Below are 17,586 nucleotides of genomic sequence, written 5' to 3' on the forward strand. Positions count from 1 at the left end.
TGACGGTCTTCCTGGGCCTTTCCCGGGGAAACCCCCAGAGTCTTGGAAGAAGGAAAGGCTGGGGCCCCCGTGTACCCCAGGGGGGTGAGCAAATAGAAACGGTGGTCACGGGGTCTTCCATGGGCTTCGCCAACCTTTGCACGTTTTTTATTGATCTAAAACTTTCTCGAGACATGTGGAAAACACATTGGCGGCAGCTGGAGGTGGGCGGTGGCTCAAAGAGGAGTGTCTGCTGCGGAACTCCAAGCTGTGTTGGCCCAGGAGAGGAAACTCTCTTTTGGCAGCACGAGACCAACTTTTCTGGATGGAACGGGCTGGCGCTGAGAGCTCTGTGATTCACGGTCCGCAGCCAGAGGAGAACCCAGCTCAGAGAGAATGGGCCTTCTGCTCCGTGAGGCACAGTGAATGGCCCGCTTACAACTTGCTGTCCCCTCTTCTGCAGCCACCGGATGTGGACAACTCTGGCTCTTTCTGTTACCCTGCATGGTGCAAAGCTGAGAGAGAAGGTGGATGGAGAAGGGATCCTTGTTTGGTTGCTGGGTTTCAGTGATCAGGGTGGACATTTTGTTTTTCTGGTGCCCTAAGACCAAAAAAAAAAAAAAAGATTTTTTTTCCTGGGGCTGCAGAGATGAAGCCAGTAGAATCCTTCTCCGGTGCAGGGGTAGCACAGAGGGAAACAAGCAGTGCGTCCCTGGCTCAGCATCTTTCAGAGACCAAAGGACTGACCGTCAGAATCCACCAAGCACGCGGAGCGAGGCTGCAAAGCGGTTACTGTGTTGGGTGGAACTGAAGCTGCCCACGGCGCCTCTGAAGCCCCAGCTCCTGGTCGTGAGCTGAGCAGAAAGAGCCGTCTGCAAAACTGTCCAGTGCGGCTCTTTGCCCCATTGCCTCTTGCTGCTGGTGGGCCCAGAGCTGGGCCTTTGTCTCTGTGCAGAAGATGCACAACGTGCGGAAAAAGAGGGCCGGGCCTGTTGTCTTCTGTGTGTGAGGAATGGAGGATCTAACTTCCTCGTCTGCATTTTTTGTCCTTGGAGGGTGGCTGTCAAGAATGACGCACCGGTCCTCTTTTCTCCTCGCTGTCTATGGTACCTGTATGGCCCCCGGGAGTACAGTGCCTGAGCACTAATCACAGCTGTGAATGGATCTATCCTCACAACACTCCTGTGCGGTAGGACGGTGCTATTATTCCCACTGCCAGGTGGGGAACTGAGGCACAGTAACAGGCTTTGTCTACACTACAGCGTCTCTGCTGGCATCGCTCCCTAGTGGAGACACCGTGTATGCCAGCAGCAGGAGTTTTCCCCGCCGGTGTAGGAACACCACCTCCCCAAACGTTAGCTCTGCTGACAAGCATCTTCTGTCGGCCGCGCTGCGTCTACACTGGGGGTTTTGTCAGCAGAGCTGGGTCACTAGGGCACGTGGTTTTTTCATCCCCCTGGTGGGCATAACGATGTGGGTATCAGTTTTAAGTGTAGATCAAGCCTGGCTTGCCCAAGGTCACACAGGAAGTTTGTGGTGGAGCAGAGATTTGAACCCATGTCTTTGGGCAGTGTCATAAGCATGCCACGATCTTCCCCACCCCAAACTCACCATCCGTCGTGGCTTTTTCTATGCTGTGCATGTTTAAAAAAATCCGTGCTCCAAGCTAAGAGCCGCCGTGGGGATCACTTGAATGTCTATCGCTCCAGATGTCACAGCACTTTACAAGTGTTCATTAAGCCACATGGCATCCAGGCAGATATATAAGCAGCATTTGGCCACCTTTACAGATGCGTAACCTGAAAGACACACGGTCCACAGGCTTTATGTGAGATGACCTGGTGAATCCATGGCAGAGCCAGGACTAAAACCAAGGAATCTTAGCTCCAGGTCCTTTGTTACACTTCGAACCCACCAGGCTTGGCAGTGATGCTGCCATCTTTCCTACCCGCATCCTTCTTGTGAGTCTGCGCTGTTCCCGCTCTGCTGAAATCCCAACCCATTCAGCCCAAGCAAATAACTCCTTCTCTGCGGGCCCCTTTCCTCTGATCCAAACTCACGGGCATGTCCTGATCTGATTTCCACGGCGCCCTGGGACTCCAGGAGCTGGAGAATGCAGTGTGCAACATTTCTTTTTTTTGGCTTTGAAGTTGGAGCAGCAGCAGCACGCGAATGCTCCCACAGAATACAGAGGCTTTGGGGTGTCGAAGGACCAGTGATTGTGGGGGCCACATTGTATTCCCCATAATAATCAGCCCTGCAAATCTCGTCCCTTCACACAGCAGCAAAGGGGTTTCATTTGCCATGTGCGCCGCAGGGGAAAAGCCTTTTTTTCGCCCTCTCTTTTTAGTAAGTCCCAAACTGAGCGTTGATGGTAATTAGGCAAGTCAGACATTCAGCAAAGCAGCCAGTTCAAGGACAAACAGATTTTAATTAAAGGCTGCATGCATTTGGGAGTCGTGACACCCTTGTGCCTGAGTAGTTACTATGGTAACATTAGCAAAGCACCCAGAAAGCATATGCGATTGTGTTTGTGGGTATGAAGTTCACAAATTAGGCTCAGCGGCAGAACAGATTTCACCTCTGGCCAATATAAAATGAGAGCGATGGATGTTGCCCTTGGAAGAAGTAGATGGGTGTTTTGGTACTGTTAGGTTTTTTCTAAGCTTGGATTGTTTGAGGGTGGGTTTGTTTGTTTGTTTGAAATAAGTTGTTTACATCATTTTAAAAGTTTCATCTCTTTTTGATGAGCCTGCTGTTTGGAATGTGATCTGCTCCCTGATTATTCATGCTCCATAGGATCAGAGGAACTGGGGCACTCAGCTTTTATGCGCTCTATACTCGGGCAAATGGGATCCTTGGGGAAGGTCAGTCCTGAAGCCAGCTGAAGTTTTATTTGAGTGAGAATCTCAGGATTTGATCGCTTGTTTGCGATGTCTTACTTAGAAACCCAGCGCTGGGTCCTACAGCACAGTGTGACTTGCACCATTGGCTAGTGAAACTTCCCTAATGTATGTAACAGGGTAACATATGTAATCCTCCACATTTACGTCTCTCAAAGATTCGTCCCTGCAGTGCTGCTTATAGTGAATCCAGTTGATTTGCATATAAGTAGCCTATTGTTATTCCCCTTTCCCTGGCCTCCGTCTTTCGATTGTAAGCTTTTTGGAGCAGGTGTTGGGAAAGTGCCTACCTAAGACATAGAAGGAACCATTCCAAATTATTATGAATAATAATAATAATGGTAGAGACGAGTTCTAATGATCCTACATTTTTTGCAAACCACAAACTGCCTTTGGAACCAGTGGGAGTTTGGGATGCTGAAAATGCAAAACTGGGCCCTTACAGTGCAAAATACAACAAAGGAAGCTTATTCTTGAAAGGCTGGTTTCTGTGCACAGCTTTACAGGCGTGATCTCTAGACAGGGGTTGAAGACAGATGGTGTAATTCCTTTTTATTTCCATTGAAAACAGCTTAAAGCAGGATTGGTGTTGCCCTGAAACTCAGAGGGACTTCCTAACCCAAGTAAAATAACCACATCAATCTGACAGGTTTCAGAGTAGCAGCCGTGTTAGTCTGTATCCGCAAAAATAACAGGAGTACTTGTGGCACCTTAGAGACTAACAAACCTGTCATTATGCAAGGCACTGCATTTAGCCGTATGGAGTGGAAATCCATCAACTTCATGAAAAAAATTTGTTAGTCTCTAAGGTGCCACAAGTACTCCTGTTATTTTTGCGGATACAGACTAACACGGCTGCTACTCTGAAACCTGTCATTATGCAAGGCACTGCATTTAGCCGTATGGAGTGGAAATCCATCAACTTCATAAATTTGTTAGTCTCTAAGGTGCCACAAGTACTCCTGTTATTTTCACATCAATCTGGGCATTTTACAGTAGTTTCAATCAAATGTTTGTGCTGGAGTTTAGGTAAGCATTCAACGAGCTGTTCTGGGGTGTTTTCTCCCTTTGTTATTAAGGGGCTGGGGGGCCACCAAGCTGTGAGAGAAGGGAGGTCATGAGAGTATGTCAGCTGGAGAGAGAGAGTTCTAGCTGTCTGTTTATCTATCTGATTGTATTATTTTAGAAATTTGATCCAGCCCGAGAAGTAACTGCTGCTTTTCTTTCTCCCAGCTACCATACTGTCATTTTCCCTGGTTACCTGCCAGTCAGACTGTTGTTTATGAACTTGGGGGATATTTTCCAAGGTACAATGGAGAATTAGACACCCAATTCCCATTTGGTGAAATAGTAGCAACTGCTAAAATGTTGCTTAGAGCTTAAAGAATTTAGCAAATGATGCTAAAAGTATGCCCCGTTTATGCCTTGGATTGTATTGGTTTTGGTTTTGATGAGAACAACACAGAAATGTTGCAGCCGCTTCCCCTTTTGAGTATGCGCAAAACAAATAAGTGTAGCACTAAATTGTCCCACAATAAAGACAGAGTTGTGTCCTCTTGCTCTGTGTCGGTATTTCTATGGCCTGCTTCACTGTATAATAATAATCTCTAGCTCTTCTGTAGCACTGCTCATCAGTAGATCTCAAAGCGCTTCATAAAGGAGGTCAGTATAATTTTCCACTAGGTAAACTGAGGCATGGAGGTGTGAAGTGATTTCCCCAAGGATGCCCAACAAGCCCGTGGCAGAGCCAGGAACAGAATGCAGGTCTCCTGAGTCCCAGTCCTGTGCTCTCTCCACTAGGCCATGCTGTCGCTTTGTAGCACACTGTAGCGTCTGGGCTCCTCACACACTTGATGAATTTTCACGGCACCCCTACACCGAATTATCTGTGTTTTCCCGATGCGGAGCTAAGGGACTTGGCCAGGCTCACAGAGGGACTCCCATATCAAACCCAGATTAACCACAAGACTGTCTTTCCCTAGCAGTTGGAGTAGCACAGCTTTTGGGTTTGATTCTTGGCTCAGCCGCTGACTCACTGCCTGTCTGTTTCCCGGGATCCCCATCTGTAGAGCAGGGGTATTGCATTTCTACTTGCAGGGCAGAAACGAGGGTTAATGCAACTCGCTGTGTTTCCCGCAGTCACAAGCGTGTGACAAAGTAGCCCTCAAATCAGTGACGCTGGTGAGGCAACCGAGAAGCCCCGCTTCTCAAACTCTGTTGCCTGAGAACGTATGTTTTGCAGCTCGGCCTGCGGTAGCCGTTCTCAGCCTGGGGTATTGGCTGGTTAAGCGCTCTGGGTCGCTCTGATCAGGGTGCAAAGCCAGCTGAAGCAAATCCTCCTGTTGGGAGGACGGGCTGTATTGACAAGATTGCCCAGCGAGATTACCAGGCCAATAGGATTAGCTCACAATGGGGAGGGCCGGCTTGGCTTGCTGACAAGAGAGAAGCACAGTTCTGCTTGCTCGGCACTGATGTCGCCCATCTCCGACAGGCAGCAGCCACGCGGGTGTCTGGGTGTACGGAGTGAATAGTCTGGAACAAGCCATTGAACATCCAACCTGCAGCAAGGGTTACCCTGGGCCTCTGCAGGTCAGGTGTGCAGGGCCCCCCCAGTTTAAAGCAGGTTGGTAGGGCTCTGAGTGCCGGTGGGGAGCTCTCTTCCTCTACAAGGGAGCAACAGCAAAGGCACCAGCTGAGCAAGTTTCTTCGTGCTACCATGCCTCAGTCTTGATCTTCAGCTAGGGTGACCAGATGTCCCGATTTTATAGGGACAGTCCCGATTTTGGGGGCTTTTTCTTATATAGGCGCCTATTTCCCCCTCCTCTCCCCCCCGTCACAATTCTTCACACTTGCTGTCGGGTCACCCTATCTTCAGAGGTCACACTTGCAGGCGATTGGCCCGTTCTTTCCGTGGCCTCTTTGCTGTGGCAATGGGGACACCTGTCCACCAGTGTTACAATCCATCCTTCTACAGTCCCAAACCAGGGAACCCCTATGCAGTGGTGCAGCAGTCAAACTTTCTACAAATCCTTCCGTCTCCTCTCTACCCCTGGCTTGTCTGACTCCGGACAAATGAGTTCTGTGTTTTCCCGGCCAAAGAGCGGTCACGTACTCTTGGCCTCAGCAACTTGGATGTTAGATTACAGGCAAACAACAAAACAAGAAAGAACAAAGAAAAGTCTGAGTGAGAGCATAGTGTGTGTGAGTCTTCCGTGACATCTTGCAGCCAGTCTGCCTTGCAAAATGGCAGCTGCCTTTGCAGACAAGCTAGAAACTTTAAAGGTGCAGGATAGGGGGGGGAGGGGGTGTTTCATAAGCTGCATTATCAGTAACATTTCTAAAATGTCAATGCCTGGGTCACTGAAACACTCTTTTCCTGTTCTGTCTTTCTTGTGCCTTGTCTACTCACAAGTTTTTGTTCTACTATAACTATAGTGCTTTAGGGGTAAATTAGCAGCCCAAAGAGCTGAGAAATCGGCCCAAATTGTTTTAGGAATGTCGTATCCTTCATTTGCCCAGGAAGCTGCTCAGACAAGCCAATCACACTTTCGGCAATCAGCTATATATATATATATATATATATATTTTTTTTAAAAAAAAGTAGTGCCTCAGTGAAATGCCATTCTAACCCCATAGAAATCAGCCAAAGCAGATCAGATGGGAATCATCACATTAAAGAAGGCGCAAGTTGTAATAAACGCTTTGTATAGTGTTTGGAAAAGAATTGAATAGGGAACTGCACCCCTGTGATCGAATATGCTAGCCAAGGACATTCTTGGGGGGGGGGGTGCATGAGAGAGACTGACCTGCTCATTAGGGCTTGCAGAGATCCGGTTTATTATTTTGGGGAGACTTCAGTGGTGTCTCTCCAGTTTTCTCAATTGCTGGCTAGAATCACTGTCGCTAAAGCCTTAGAAGGGTTGGTTTTGCTTGTTTCAGTCCCTCAAACAAAGAGAGGCCAGTTTTACTTTTCTGGCCCAAATTGGTGACCTCTTTCTGGTGGCTGTGCAGGACTCTTGTCGATGAACGGCAAACGCCCAGGTCTTTCCTGGATTTGGGGCTGATGACATTTGGGTGAGAGTGCGCCACAGCATGATTAACCGTAGGGGGAAATGAGTTTTGTCCGAAGCATTGAAAAAGACAAGGGGAAAGGAGGGGAAAAGAGCCCCGTCTGCACCTGGAGAGAGAGTGGCTCAGGTTCACCTTTTTATGCACTAGCTAGTCTTCATAGATACACTGCACTGTTCCTCTGTCTCCACCCTCCCTGTCATCTCTCATGTGCTTTTGCAACGTCGGCTCCTGACTCCACTCTGCCAGTGGAGCCCATTTCTTAAATTAACAAGCAAGCACCTTCGTGCTTTCTCTTCTGCCACCCGTACGTGGAGGAGCTCCTTGCAAACAGCCACCAAGCCGCCTCCTTGAGCTCCTTCAGATCCCTCCCTATAACTCTCCTCTGCCCTGGGGCCTACAAAAAACTCTGTGGTCAGGCAGCTGGTGTGCTGAGGCCACTGCTGATCATGCTGACCAGTGTTGCCTCGTTGTTTCTTTGTGCTCTCCCCGACTGTCTTACCCCATCTACCTATTATCTCATCTTAGACTTAGACAGTGAGGGCATTGGGCCAGGGAATGTGGGTTAGTGCTTTGTTTGCACCTAGCTACACCGGGTCCTGCTCCATGACTGGGGCCACTACATGCTAACGTAATGCAAATAATGACCCTCTGGTGCTAATGATCTGCTTTATAAACATTAATTACCTCCCCCACCCAGTGTCTTTCTGAGCTAGGTAGGTAATATCCCCATTACAGATAAGGTAAACTGAGGCTTGTGTAGTTACCAGAAGTCACATGGTGAATCAGTGGCAGAGCCCAGGAGTCCTGACTTCCAATCCTGCCCTACCCCACTATTGCCACTATACAACACTGCTTCTATTGCCTCCCACTGGTTTCATTTTTTGTTCTGTTTTCTTGTGCAAAATCGACAGCATCACACATTTCTATTTTTAATTCAGGTTGGATGAACTAAGTGTTTGGTTCAAAGAAATAATCACCACTAAGCAGTCCAAGAGCCTTATAGCATGCCACTTAAATGCTGTGCCTCACTTTCCCCCCTCTGTAGAATGGGGATAATAGCGGTTACCTACCAGTATCTACCTGTCTTGTGAGCATTAATTAGCCCGTGTTTGCAAGCGTTTTGTAAAAGCTCGATGGAGTCGATGAGGGTTGCTATAAGAATCCAGGCAGTCTGGAAATCTAAAGGAGAAGGTTGGCATTTGTACCACTAGTGCAATCTATCCCAGGACTAGTTTGTGGTGGGGGTCACATACCTCAGCCATGCCTAGCAATTGCTCTTGGTATTCTAAAGGAGGAAAATCAAATTTCTGTCTCTGAATCCCGGCCGTGTGTTAGACAATTCAGTGCTGCATGAGCAGGCTTGGCAAGGAAACCTATAATTGTGCCATTTTGCTTCCTCAGCGTGAACTCAGAGCAGGGGGGTTATTTTTTGCCGTAAATATCGTAGAAAAGTACACGTGCAAAAGTCTTGCACTCTGCACTCAATGGCTTGCTATTCCTTTGGGAGCTCTTAATGACTCCATGGTGCTGCGATGATTGTCTGGACGGTTTATCTTCCTATCTTGCTTGGAAATCCCGTGGGTTTGAGAGGTTTGATGTTTGAGTAGTGAACCTGTCAAAACTACCATCCTGGAACCTAGCCTCGGCTCTGTCTTTCAGGAAATGGAAAGACGCTTCTCAGCTGTGAAAGTCTTTGAAATGTGTGTCCTCGGTTAATCCCCTGTAGGAGGGTTGTTGCTTTATCTCAGCGTAGTTGGGGCAGCACTGTAAATAATCTTTTAAATGACTAATCTCAGCAAACAGTAGCTCACTGTAGCAACTGCCCTACTCGAGCTAATGGCCTGTATCCTATTCTTGATATTGACCTATCCAGCTGCTGCAGAGGAAATAGAGAAAACCCCCAAAATACACCTGGGCGATTGTGCAATACGGCTCGCTTGAGGCTTGAACACCCTTGTTAATGTTCCTCTAGCGAGGGTTGTTGCTCATGCTATTCTTATTCATGGAAGTCTCAATTCCTTATGAGTCTTGCTAAGATACTTCCCTGAGTAGTACCTTGCAGCTGTGAGTTCCACAGGTTGATTATGAGTTGTGCAAAGAAGGTTGTGAGCTACAAACCAACTAGGCACTGTCAACATTAGAGGCTGCAGAGATGTTAGTGACAATTGTGTTTAAACACCTCAGGGTTTCTCTTGACAGCTGGGATCTGTGTTGGCCAAAACATGCTACAAGATTATCCCGCACCGGGGTGTAACACTGGGTTTGTTTGTGTTTTGGGCGGAATCAGAGTGGGGGGGCACTGATCAGGCAAACCTTAATGGGAGCCCACATCACGACAGGTATTGACCCTAAATATGTGCCATCTAAACTTTGTAGTCAATGGAAAAAGCCTTTTTGACCAAAATGAAATGTTCACAATAAATAAAGAAATCCATAAACCATTTTGGCCTAAATATTTTGGTTTTTGACCAAAAAAAATGAAAGAATTGTCGTTAAAAATATTGTAAATGTCAGTGAATATTTTTTAATTAAACCTTTTCTTTCTTTTTTCAAAATATACTCCTCTTTTTACAAAGTGTAAACAAGAGTATAACATGCCTGGCTTCAGCTGTAAGGTAGACAGAGGAAATCCCTCTTGCACCGCTCGTTTGCCCAGGTTCCCTATGCTTTGATAGGCTGTTGACCATTATTCACACCACCATGTGTGTAAGTAATAAGAGGTATCAAGAAGCACAAGAGATGAGAGGTGGGCCCTAGTGCTAATGTGTAAAGAATGCCTGTGGAAAAACTGACGGCCGGGAAGTTAATGAAAAACAGGCCCAGGGAACTGTGGCTTATAAACCAAGAAATTCTATACAGTCCAAAGTTTGTAGTGCGTGCCAGATTTCTGTGGTATTCATTAAAAACGTGCAGCAACCGGGCTAGCCTCTGCGTTACCCCTTTGGAAAGCGGCATAGGCATTCATTTAGGGTGGATGAGGTATGCACTCCCTTAAAGAAAACCATACCCATCCATTGCTCTTGTGCGGTGACTCTGAGTGTGTGTGGGGCCTGGGAACCAGGAGATCAGGCCTGGATTCTCACCCTAACAATCCCACGTTGACTCTGTGTGTAATGCTAGCTAAATCACTTAAGCCAGCATTTTCAAAGGTGGCCTGTCATTTTGGATTACGCTCATCTCAGACACATGGGGCTTGATTTTCAAAGCAGCCGAGCACCCACAGTCCCAGCTGACGCCTGATATTTGCTCCAACCCTGTTCTTTCCCCTGCCTCTTGTTTCACAGTCTCTTCAGTTCAGCATCACTCCAAACCTGCCCTTCTCACCCCACTTCCCTTCCCTTTTTGCTGATCCCCTCCTAACTAAGTCCACCTCAAAAAAACAAAAAAATTGTGGCACTAACATGATGTTTGTTGCCATCACGTTGTTGGCTTGGCTTGGCTGGTGTGTTCTACCCCTTCCCCGACCCTGGGTCTACCCTGTCTATTTAATTGCAAGCTTTAGTGAGGACCGTCAACCACTCTGTTTGTCCAGTGCCTGGCACCAGGGGCTCCAGTCTTGGCTGGCCCTTAGGCACTGCCATAAAAACACGATTAATAATTTTGTTATAGCCAGGAAGTAGATCAGGTGGTGCTTGGGGAGGAAGAGAAGCAACACAACTTTGCTGTGCAGTGGAATGAGGAGCTGGTCATACTGGCAGATGGTGAGAGCAGGTCAGGAAATAGCCCCTGGGTCCCCTTTGTGACAGTGATGGGCACTCCTAATTAGTATAGTCCAATAACCCTTTAGCCCTGGGCTATTTACATGTGCTAACTGAAGCCGGTTCAGAGAGCAGTTAGAAAGGATGGACTTGTGGCTAAAGCCCAAGACTAGGCGTCAGGAGACCTAGGTTCTGAGCCTGGCTCTGACACAGACTCTCTGTGCCACCTTGAGCCAGTCACTCAGCCTTTGTGCCTCGGTTTCTCCGTCTCTAGCATGAAGAGTGTGCATCACAGGGGTGTGGGGGCTAAATGTAATGAGGGTGAAGCATTTGAGAGCCTTGGATGGAAGGTGCCCACGATGTGTGGAGTGTTGTTGTTTTTTTCTTATTTCAATAGGAGTCTGAAGTGTGTTCACTGTTTTTGTTTGTTTGTTTGTTTGTTTTTTAAATAGGCATCAGGTTTAATACAAACAAGGGGAAGTACTTTTTCCACACAATGGCAAGTTAAACTGTGGAACTCATTGCCATGGGATGTTGATGGCCAAAAGTATAACTGGGTTCGGTGAAGAACGAGATCAAGGATAGGTCCATCAATGGCTATTAGCCAAGATGGTCCGAGATACAACCCCATGCCCGAGACAACCCTAAACTTCTGACTGTCGGGAAGGGAAGACGGGTGGATCACTCCAACTGCCCTTTGAAAGGAGAAATCAGCTGCTCCTCCAGTTCATGTGTCTAGCAACCCTTGATCAGGCAGTTATTCTGTATGGAGCGTTTTGTACAATTCCCTTTCCCCGCGTCTTCACACTTAGGGCAAAATTTTCAAAAGTTCCTAAGTCGTCACCTAAGAGCACAAGTCCCACATTCAATATTCAATAAAAATCAATTAGGCACTTAGGAGCCTAAATCCCATTGACTTTCAATCAAACTTTTGAAAAATTTGCCTTTAATCTTTAAAATCTATTCTGGCTCTCCCTTGCCGTCAGAGTGTCCAGGGCCTTCTGTCTGCGTAGGGGCAGTCTGTGGTTTGCATCATGTGTTTGTTCCTTGTGCTCTCAGCAAAATGTGTAAAAAGGTGGGAACTCCAGAGCTCGGCTCATCTGGAAATGATCTTCTTGATTTTAACAGAATGGAGGCCTCCTGCCTCGAACTAGCCCTCGAAGGAGAGCGACTGTGCAAAGCTGGGGACTTCAAGGCTGGAGCAGCCTTCTTCGAAGCAGCAGTACAGGTGGGGACAGAGGATCTGAAGACTCTTAGCGCTATCTACAGCCAGCTGGGCAATGCCTACTTCTACCTAAAGGAATATTCCAAGGCCCTGGAATACCATAAGCATGACCTCACTCTAGCCAGGTAAGCGTGCCTGTGAACGCGATCAGTCAGGGCTCGAGTTAAGGCAAGATCCCTGGGATCCCGGGCCAGCAGCCTGAGGGAACCGGTCACTGCAACTGAGGACAGATCTGGGGCACCAGGGGGTGGGTGATTGGAGAGAATCAAGGAGCCAGGGAGGAAGAGTCTGCGCGGGGTATGGGATTGGGAAGGAGAGCGAGGAGTCTGAAAGTGGCGGAGGATATCGGGAGGATGGTCTGGGGCCCATTTAAAATCTTAATCCACCCCTCCCCAAAATACCTTCTTCCCTGGCGGGGGTGTGTGTGTGTGTGTCACAACAGCGGAGCCCATCGCAGCAAGGCATGCTTCCTCTGCATCCCGCCCAGGCTAGAGCAAAAAGCAGTGCACAGCCATCTGTTGTCTCCTCTAACAGTCGCTCTAAGGGCCACCTCCAGTCGGACTCCCTGCCTTGAGGTGTGCAGGCCATTTCTAGTGCCATTGTATGTGACCTTCAGTTAAAGACACCAATACTGGTCCTTTGGACAGTGGCGAAAGGTGGGTTTCATGGGACCAGCTTTTAGGAACAAAAAATAAGCATCCTTTCAGCACCACAACATTACAGCAAGGCTGCTCCACTTCTCATGGAGCATCTTAGTTGGGTAATTTGGGCCAGGTTTTCCAAAGGCCCCCAGCAACATTTGCAAGCACATCTGCTTTGTGTGTGCAAAGAGGTAATGCTGACTTGCCCGCCCACACAGCGGGTTTGTGTCAGCTGAAACCACGCCTTTTGAGGGATAATTAAGGAGGCCTGCTGAAAATGTGGCCTCAAGACCCATTTAATAAACACCTTTAAAAACGGGACAATTCTCCTTCTGCAGTTGGTTAGATTTACTGTAATATCCGAGAACCTTCCACTCTCTCTGCAGAGGACGTAGCACCGATGTGGTGGCCCAGGTGAGCAGCATGATGTGGCATTTGTCCCTGCGTGACTTGCACTCTCTGCAGGGCAGCTTCAGAACCTGCCTGCCTCCAGACACTGGTGTAAAACCAGTACCTGGGCTGGGCGGGGCTAGTGGATTTCGACAACTGCCAGAGGGAAAGCAAAAATCTGTCTCCAAGACTAAATGAGCTTTCTCCCTCCGTTTGCACATGTTGCATACAGGGTAGGAGCGGATGGGTTCAGTGCCTACTCCTGCTACTGCCTTAAGTATCAGTATGATTGAATTCTGCCTGCTGAGTCCCAGCATTTATAACAACCCTTCCCCTTCCTCCGGTCATCTTGTAGAACCATTGGGGACCGTATCGGAGAAGCCAAGGCCAGTGGCAACCTTGGGAATACATTGAAAATACTTGGGCAGTTTGATGAAGCCATCGTTTGTTGCCAGAGACACTTGGAGATTTCTCAGGAGCAGGGAGACAAGGTACTTGATCCATGATGCCCAACAGGAAATGTTCCCTGGCTTTTAAAAGACTCCTCCTGCCAGCCAACAATTGGGACAGCATTGAAGCTGGCTCTGGAAGGAGACTGACCGTATCGCCCTCCCTTTCTGCTACAGATCTGATGCGAGGGCAGCTAGTGGCAGAGGAAGTAGGGGATGTGCGAATGGATGAAAATGTGGGCAAGCCATCCCTGGAATGAAGACCCCAAAATGCCCAGGAAGCAATGGATTCCCCCAGAAAGAAAAAATTGAACCCAAATAAATAGAGATTCACAGTCTTTGAGTTCACAGAATGGGGCCAAGCAACGAACTCCAGGATGGTTCTTGGAAATCAGTTGTAGAGTCAGGGAAAGGGATTCTTCCCGGTCTGTCTCTCTGACGCATGCTGTTTGGTGGCTAATGTGAAATGAACCGGGTGTCTCTCAGCCCAGTTCCTGGTGGACCAGCATCCATGCCTCCCTCTCTCGCACACACAAACCCCACCACGTTTGGGAGCATTGAACTGGCAGTTTCACCAGAGAGGCCAGTCAGTGTATGAGTCACGGGTGTTGAACACCCCCTCCACGCCCACAGGAGATTGGCAAGGAGCATTGTGGGATAGCTGGCACCGTTCCTGCCTGTGCTGGGCTTGTTATATGTATAGATAGGAGTCTCCATGGTCCCCATCCACGAGGGGCTGGACTGAAACCATCCCTTGCACGTAGGCCACCAAGCAGCCATCGGATGAGGACTTGAGGTCACTACTGGTTTCTCTTCAGAGCAGTGAATCCTAGTGGATAGAGCATTAGATTGGGACTCAGGAGACCTGGGTTCTATTCCCAACTCTTCCACTGGCATGCTGGGTGGCCTTGGACAAATCGCTTCCCCGATCCGTGCCTCAGTTTTCCCATCTGTAAAAGGGGGAGAATGAGAGTGATCTCCTTTGTAAAGCACTTTGAAGTCTACTGATGAAAAGCACTAGGTAAGAGCTAGGGATCATTGACCTGGACTGTCTTTGAACTCCCGACCTAAAGGTCACAGGTTCTAGTCCTTTTAACAGTCCTTGGATTCATCCAGTCCCCCAGACTCAGCGTCTAAAATGAAGCTGTAATGGTCTACAAGGCTGCCCTTGCTTTTGGTTAGCTGCCCTTTGCCCAGAGACGGGACGCTTGGCATTGCAATGTGGAGTGTAACACCTGCTCTTCTGTGGTTCCCCCCCCCCTTTCCAGGTAGGTGAAGCTAGAGCGCTGTATAACATTGGCAATGTTTACCATGCAAAGGGAAAGCAGTTGTCTTGGAGCATGGCCCAAGACCCAGGTTCCCTGCCTCCAGAAGTCAAGGAGACGCTGCAGAGAGCTTCGGAATACTATGAGTAAGTACCAACCCTTCCCAGATCTGCGGGGGATGGGGCTGCACAGACAGCCCCGTTGTGGTCGGCAGTAATTTACCCGGCTGCAATCATGCGCGTGGCAAACTTGCAAAGCGTCTGGCACTCTCTCAGTGCTCGGTCTGATGGGTGCATCATTCCAGCGCTGTGTGCATGTGTCTTGTTACTGTCCTGATGACAGCTCTGGGGAGCTGCAGAACTGTGGTGATGGCCGACAGGTGAAAGATAACAGCACTGGGCTTGTGACAAGTCATTTTTCATACAGCCCTCTTTAAAGCACTCCACTTAGAAGGCGACTGGGTCCCGCCTGACTAAACCAGCAAGGACCTTGGGTTGGGGGTGGATTCAGCTGAGCTTTTGGGCAGGGGAGCACTGTGCATTCCTCCCCAGTGATCCCCACATCTACCCACCCCTTTTGGCTGACCCAAGGACCGCCTTGCCTGCCTGTAGAGGGGCCCGTGTGCTCACCTCTTTGGCAGGGTGGGGCACACCCATATGGGCTGTTGAGAGGAGAATAAAGGCAGAAAGTGGGGGGAGTGGGAAGGGGGGAGGGAAGTAAAAGTTGATGAGATTTTAAGGCTGGAAGTTAGGCTCATCTAGGCTGATCTCCTGCGTAACACAGGTCAGAGACCCTCACCCAGTGCCTCCTGGAGAAGATCCTTCTTCCCCTGCACTAAAGGGGAACTTAGATGCCAAGACCTGAGCTTGGAGCTCATTCTCCTGTGGCTGGCAGTGGCATTGGATACCTCTGCCAGTTCAAAGGGCTGCATCCCTCAGCCTGCCTGAGGTGCCGGCAATGTTATGGGATCAGGCAGAAGAGAGACTCTACTCTTGGCAGGCCATCAAAGGAGGAATTGGCGTTTTGACTGCTTTGAAATGTATTTATTGATAGTTTTTAAATGGCGAGGCAGGAGACAGGCACTTCTGGTTAATGTAGGGGGCCTGGGAGCCAGGACTTCTAGGTTTCTCTTGGGTTCTGTGTGAGAAGTTGAGCAAGTCTCTTTTGGCCTGATATTCCACGATATTGAGCACCTATAGGGGGCTCGGCACCTCTAAAAATCAGGCTATTGGCCTCTCTGTGCCTCAGTTTCCACAGTGTGTGAAACGTCATTAAACATTTCAATGCAGTGTTGAAGCTGTGTCAGCCCCAGGCTATTAGAGAGACAAGGTGGGGGAGGTAATATCTTTTATTGGACCGACTTCTGTTGGAGAGAAATGAGCCTTCGAGCTTGAAAAGCTGCTCTCTCTCTCCAACAGAAGTTGGTCCAGTAAAAGAGATGATCTCACCCACCTTTTGTCTGAAACATCTCAAAGTATTTTGAGATCCTTTGATGAAAGGCTCTGTATAACTGCAAAGTATTGATAATCATATCCTGCTACATTAGACTTTGCCAAGGATCTGAAATCCTAAATAGCTCTTATTTTCTATTGTGAAGCAGGCTCAGTTCCCCTTTAAGAATGTGCAGTGCCTGTAACCCCTGTGCCTTTATTCCCCTGCCACATAGTGTAAGGAGATAAAGCTAGAGAGCTGACTGATGGTACATCAAACTGCAGTCCCCTGCTCCAGTCTGAGTGAGCTCAAATACAAGATGGCTGAAATACCATAGTACAGCAAGGGAATCATATAAAGCGTGTGGGATAAGCAAAGTGAAAGGAGGGGTAGACTGCTGGGGAATAGAGAGTTTGTGATGATCCTTTATGAACGAAGTGTTAGTCAACAATTGCATTATGGCCCCTAGAATTTGTGTCTGTTCCTTTTACTATGGATATTATAGTGTGGTACAATTTCCGTGCGTAGAATTGGAAAAGGAAACACCTTGCACATTTTTGCAGAGGGCTTATAGTTTTCTCTTTCCCTGAAAGGATAAAGGGGAACAGGAATGTTTGTTCTGTGGGTGGGATCAGCTGGGTCTGGTTCAGCAGCTGAGGATTAAAGGGACCCAAATGCTGTACATACTGTTATGCGCACCTGCTTAGAGAAGCAGCAGAATAAACTGCTTTGTCCCATCTGGCAGCTGCGTGAGAATGAGCAGAGATGCAGAAACATTGCGCTCAGCAGATGAAAAGCTGGGCCAGAGTTGTTCTCATGTGCCAGATTCGGATGTCGTTTGTCTGTGCTCCGATCCTTATCTTAATCAAGCCAGAATAATCAGTGGGGATGGTGCTTTCTGGCAGTTCATAGAATTCTGACTAATTTTTGCCTGGGAGTTTCTGGGGGTGGGAATGGGATTCTGTAGAAGGAGGGATGAGGAAAGACTGCAGGCTTTTTTAATTAAAAAAAATAAAACAAAACTCCTTTCAGAGAGTTGTAAACTAAGCTTCTGAGTTTACCTGTCTTGAGTATAGCTCAGAATAGGTCAAACTGTAACACACGCAGTTAAATTCAATCCCTGAGCATCTGCTTTGATGCCACAATGTTCTACAAAGTATGATCATTTGCGGGGCGGAATCTACTCACGAACTCGCTTGTGTGCACACCACTGCCCTCTACTGGATAGAATTAGAACTCTTCAACTGTGTATCATTGGCCCTATACTGCAATAGCTAATGGAGAGTCACCTTTAGTTCAAGTGGTCAGGGCCTGTGTTTCTGCAGAAGAGTTTCCTGTTCTGTCACCGTGAAGTTCTGAGGCATTGCAGCGTGTCCCACAGTAACAACTGTGCCTTTTCCACCTGGCTGCAGATGTGTTTGCTATGGCATGTGCCGGAATGCTGTCGCTAGGCTTATTTAGAACTAACTGCAAGGTTTCTCCCCTTTGATTTTTACTTCAGTAAAGGAAATGGGTTTTTTAAAATAACCTTTTT

General features: G+C 48.1%; 1 protein-coding gene across 1 annotated transcript in view; it reads left to right on the forward strand.

Annotated features, from left to right (window-relative positions):
* Nucleotides 1-17,586, forward strand: part of GPSM1 (G protein signaling modulator 1) — a 124,435-nt gene that overhangs the window by 13,348 nt on the left and 93,501 nt on the right. Inside the window, exons 2-4 of the mRNA XM_065418823.1 lie at nt 11,780-12,001; nt 13,263-13,398; nt 14,625-14,767. Coding sequence (XP_065274895.1) covers nt 11,780-12,001; nt 13,263-13,398; nt 14,625-14,767 — 501 coding nt within the window. The remainder of the gene's footprint in view (nt 1-11,779; nt 12,002-13,262; nt 13,399-14,624; nt 14,768-17,586) is intronic.

Source organism: Emys orbicularis, chromosome 18, assembly GCF_028017835.1.
Source record: "Emys orbicularis isolate rEmyOrb1 chromosome 18, rEmyOrb1.hap1, whole genome shotgun sequence".
NCBI classification, from domain to species: domain Eukaryota; kingdom Metazoa; phylum Chordata; order Testudines; family Emydidae; genus Emys; species Emys orbicularis.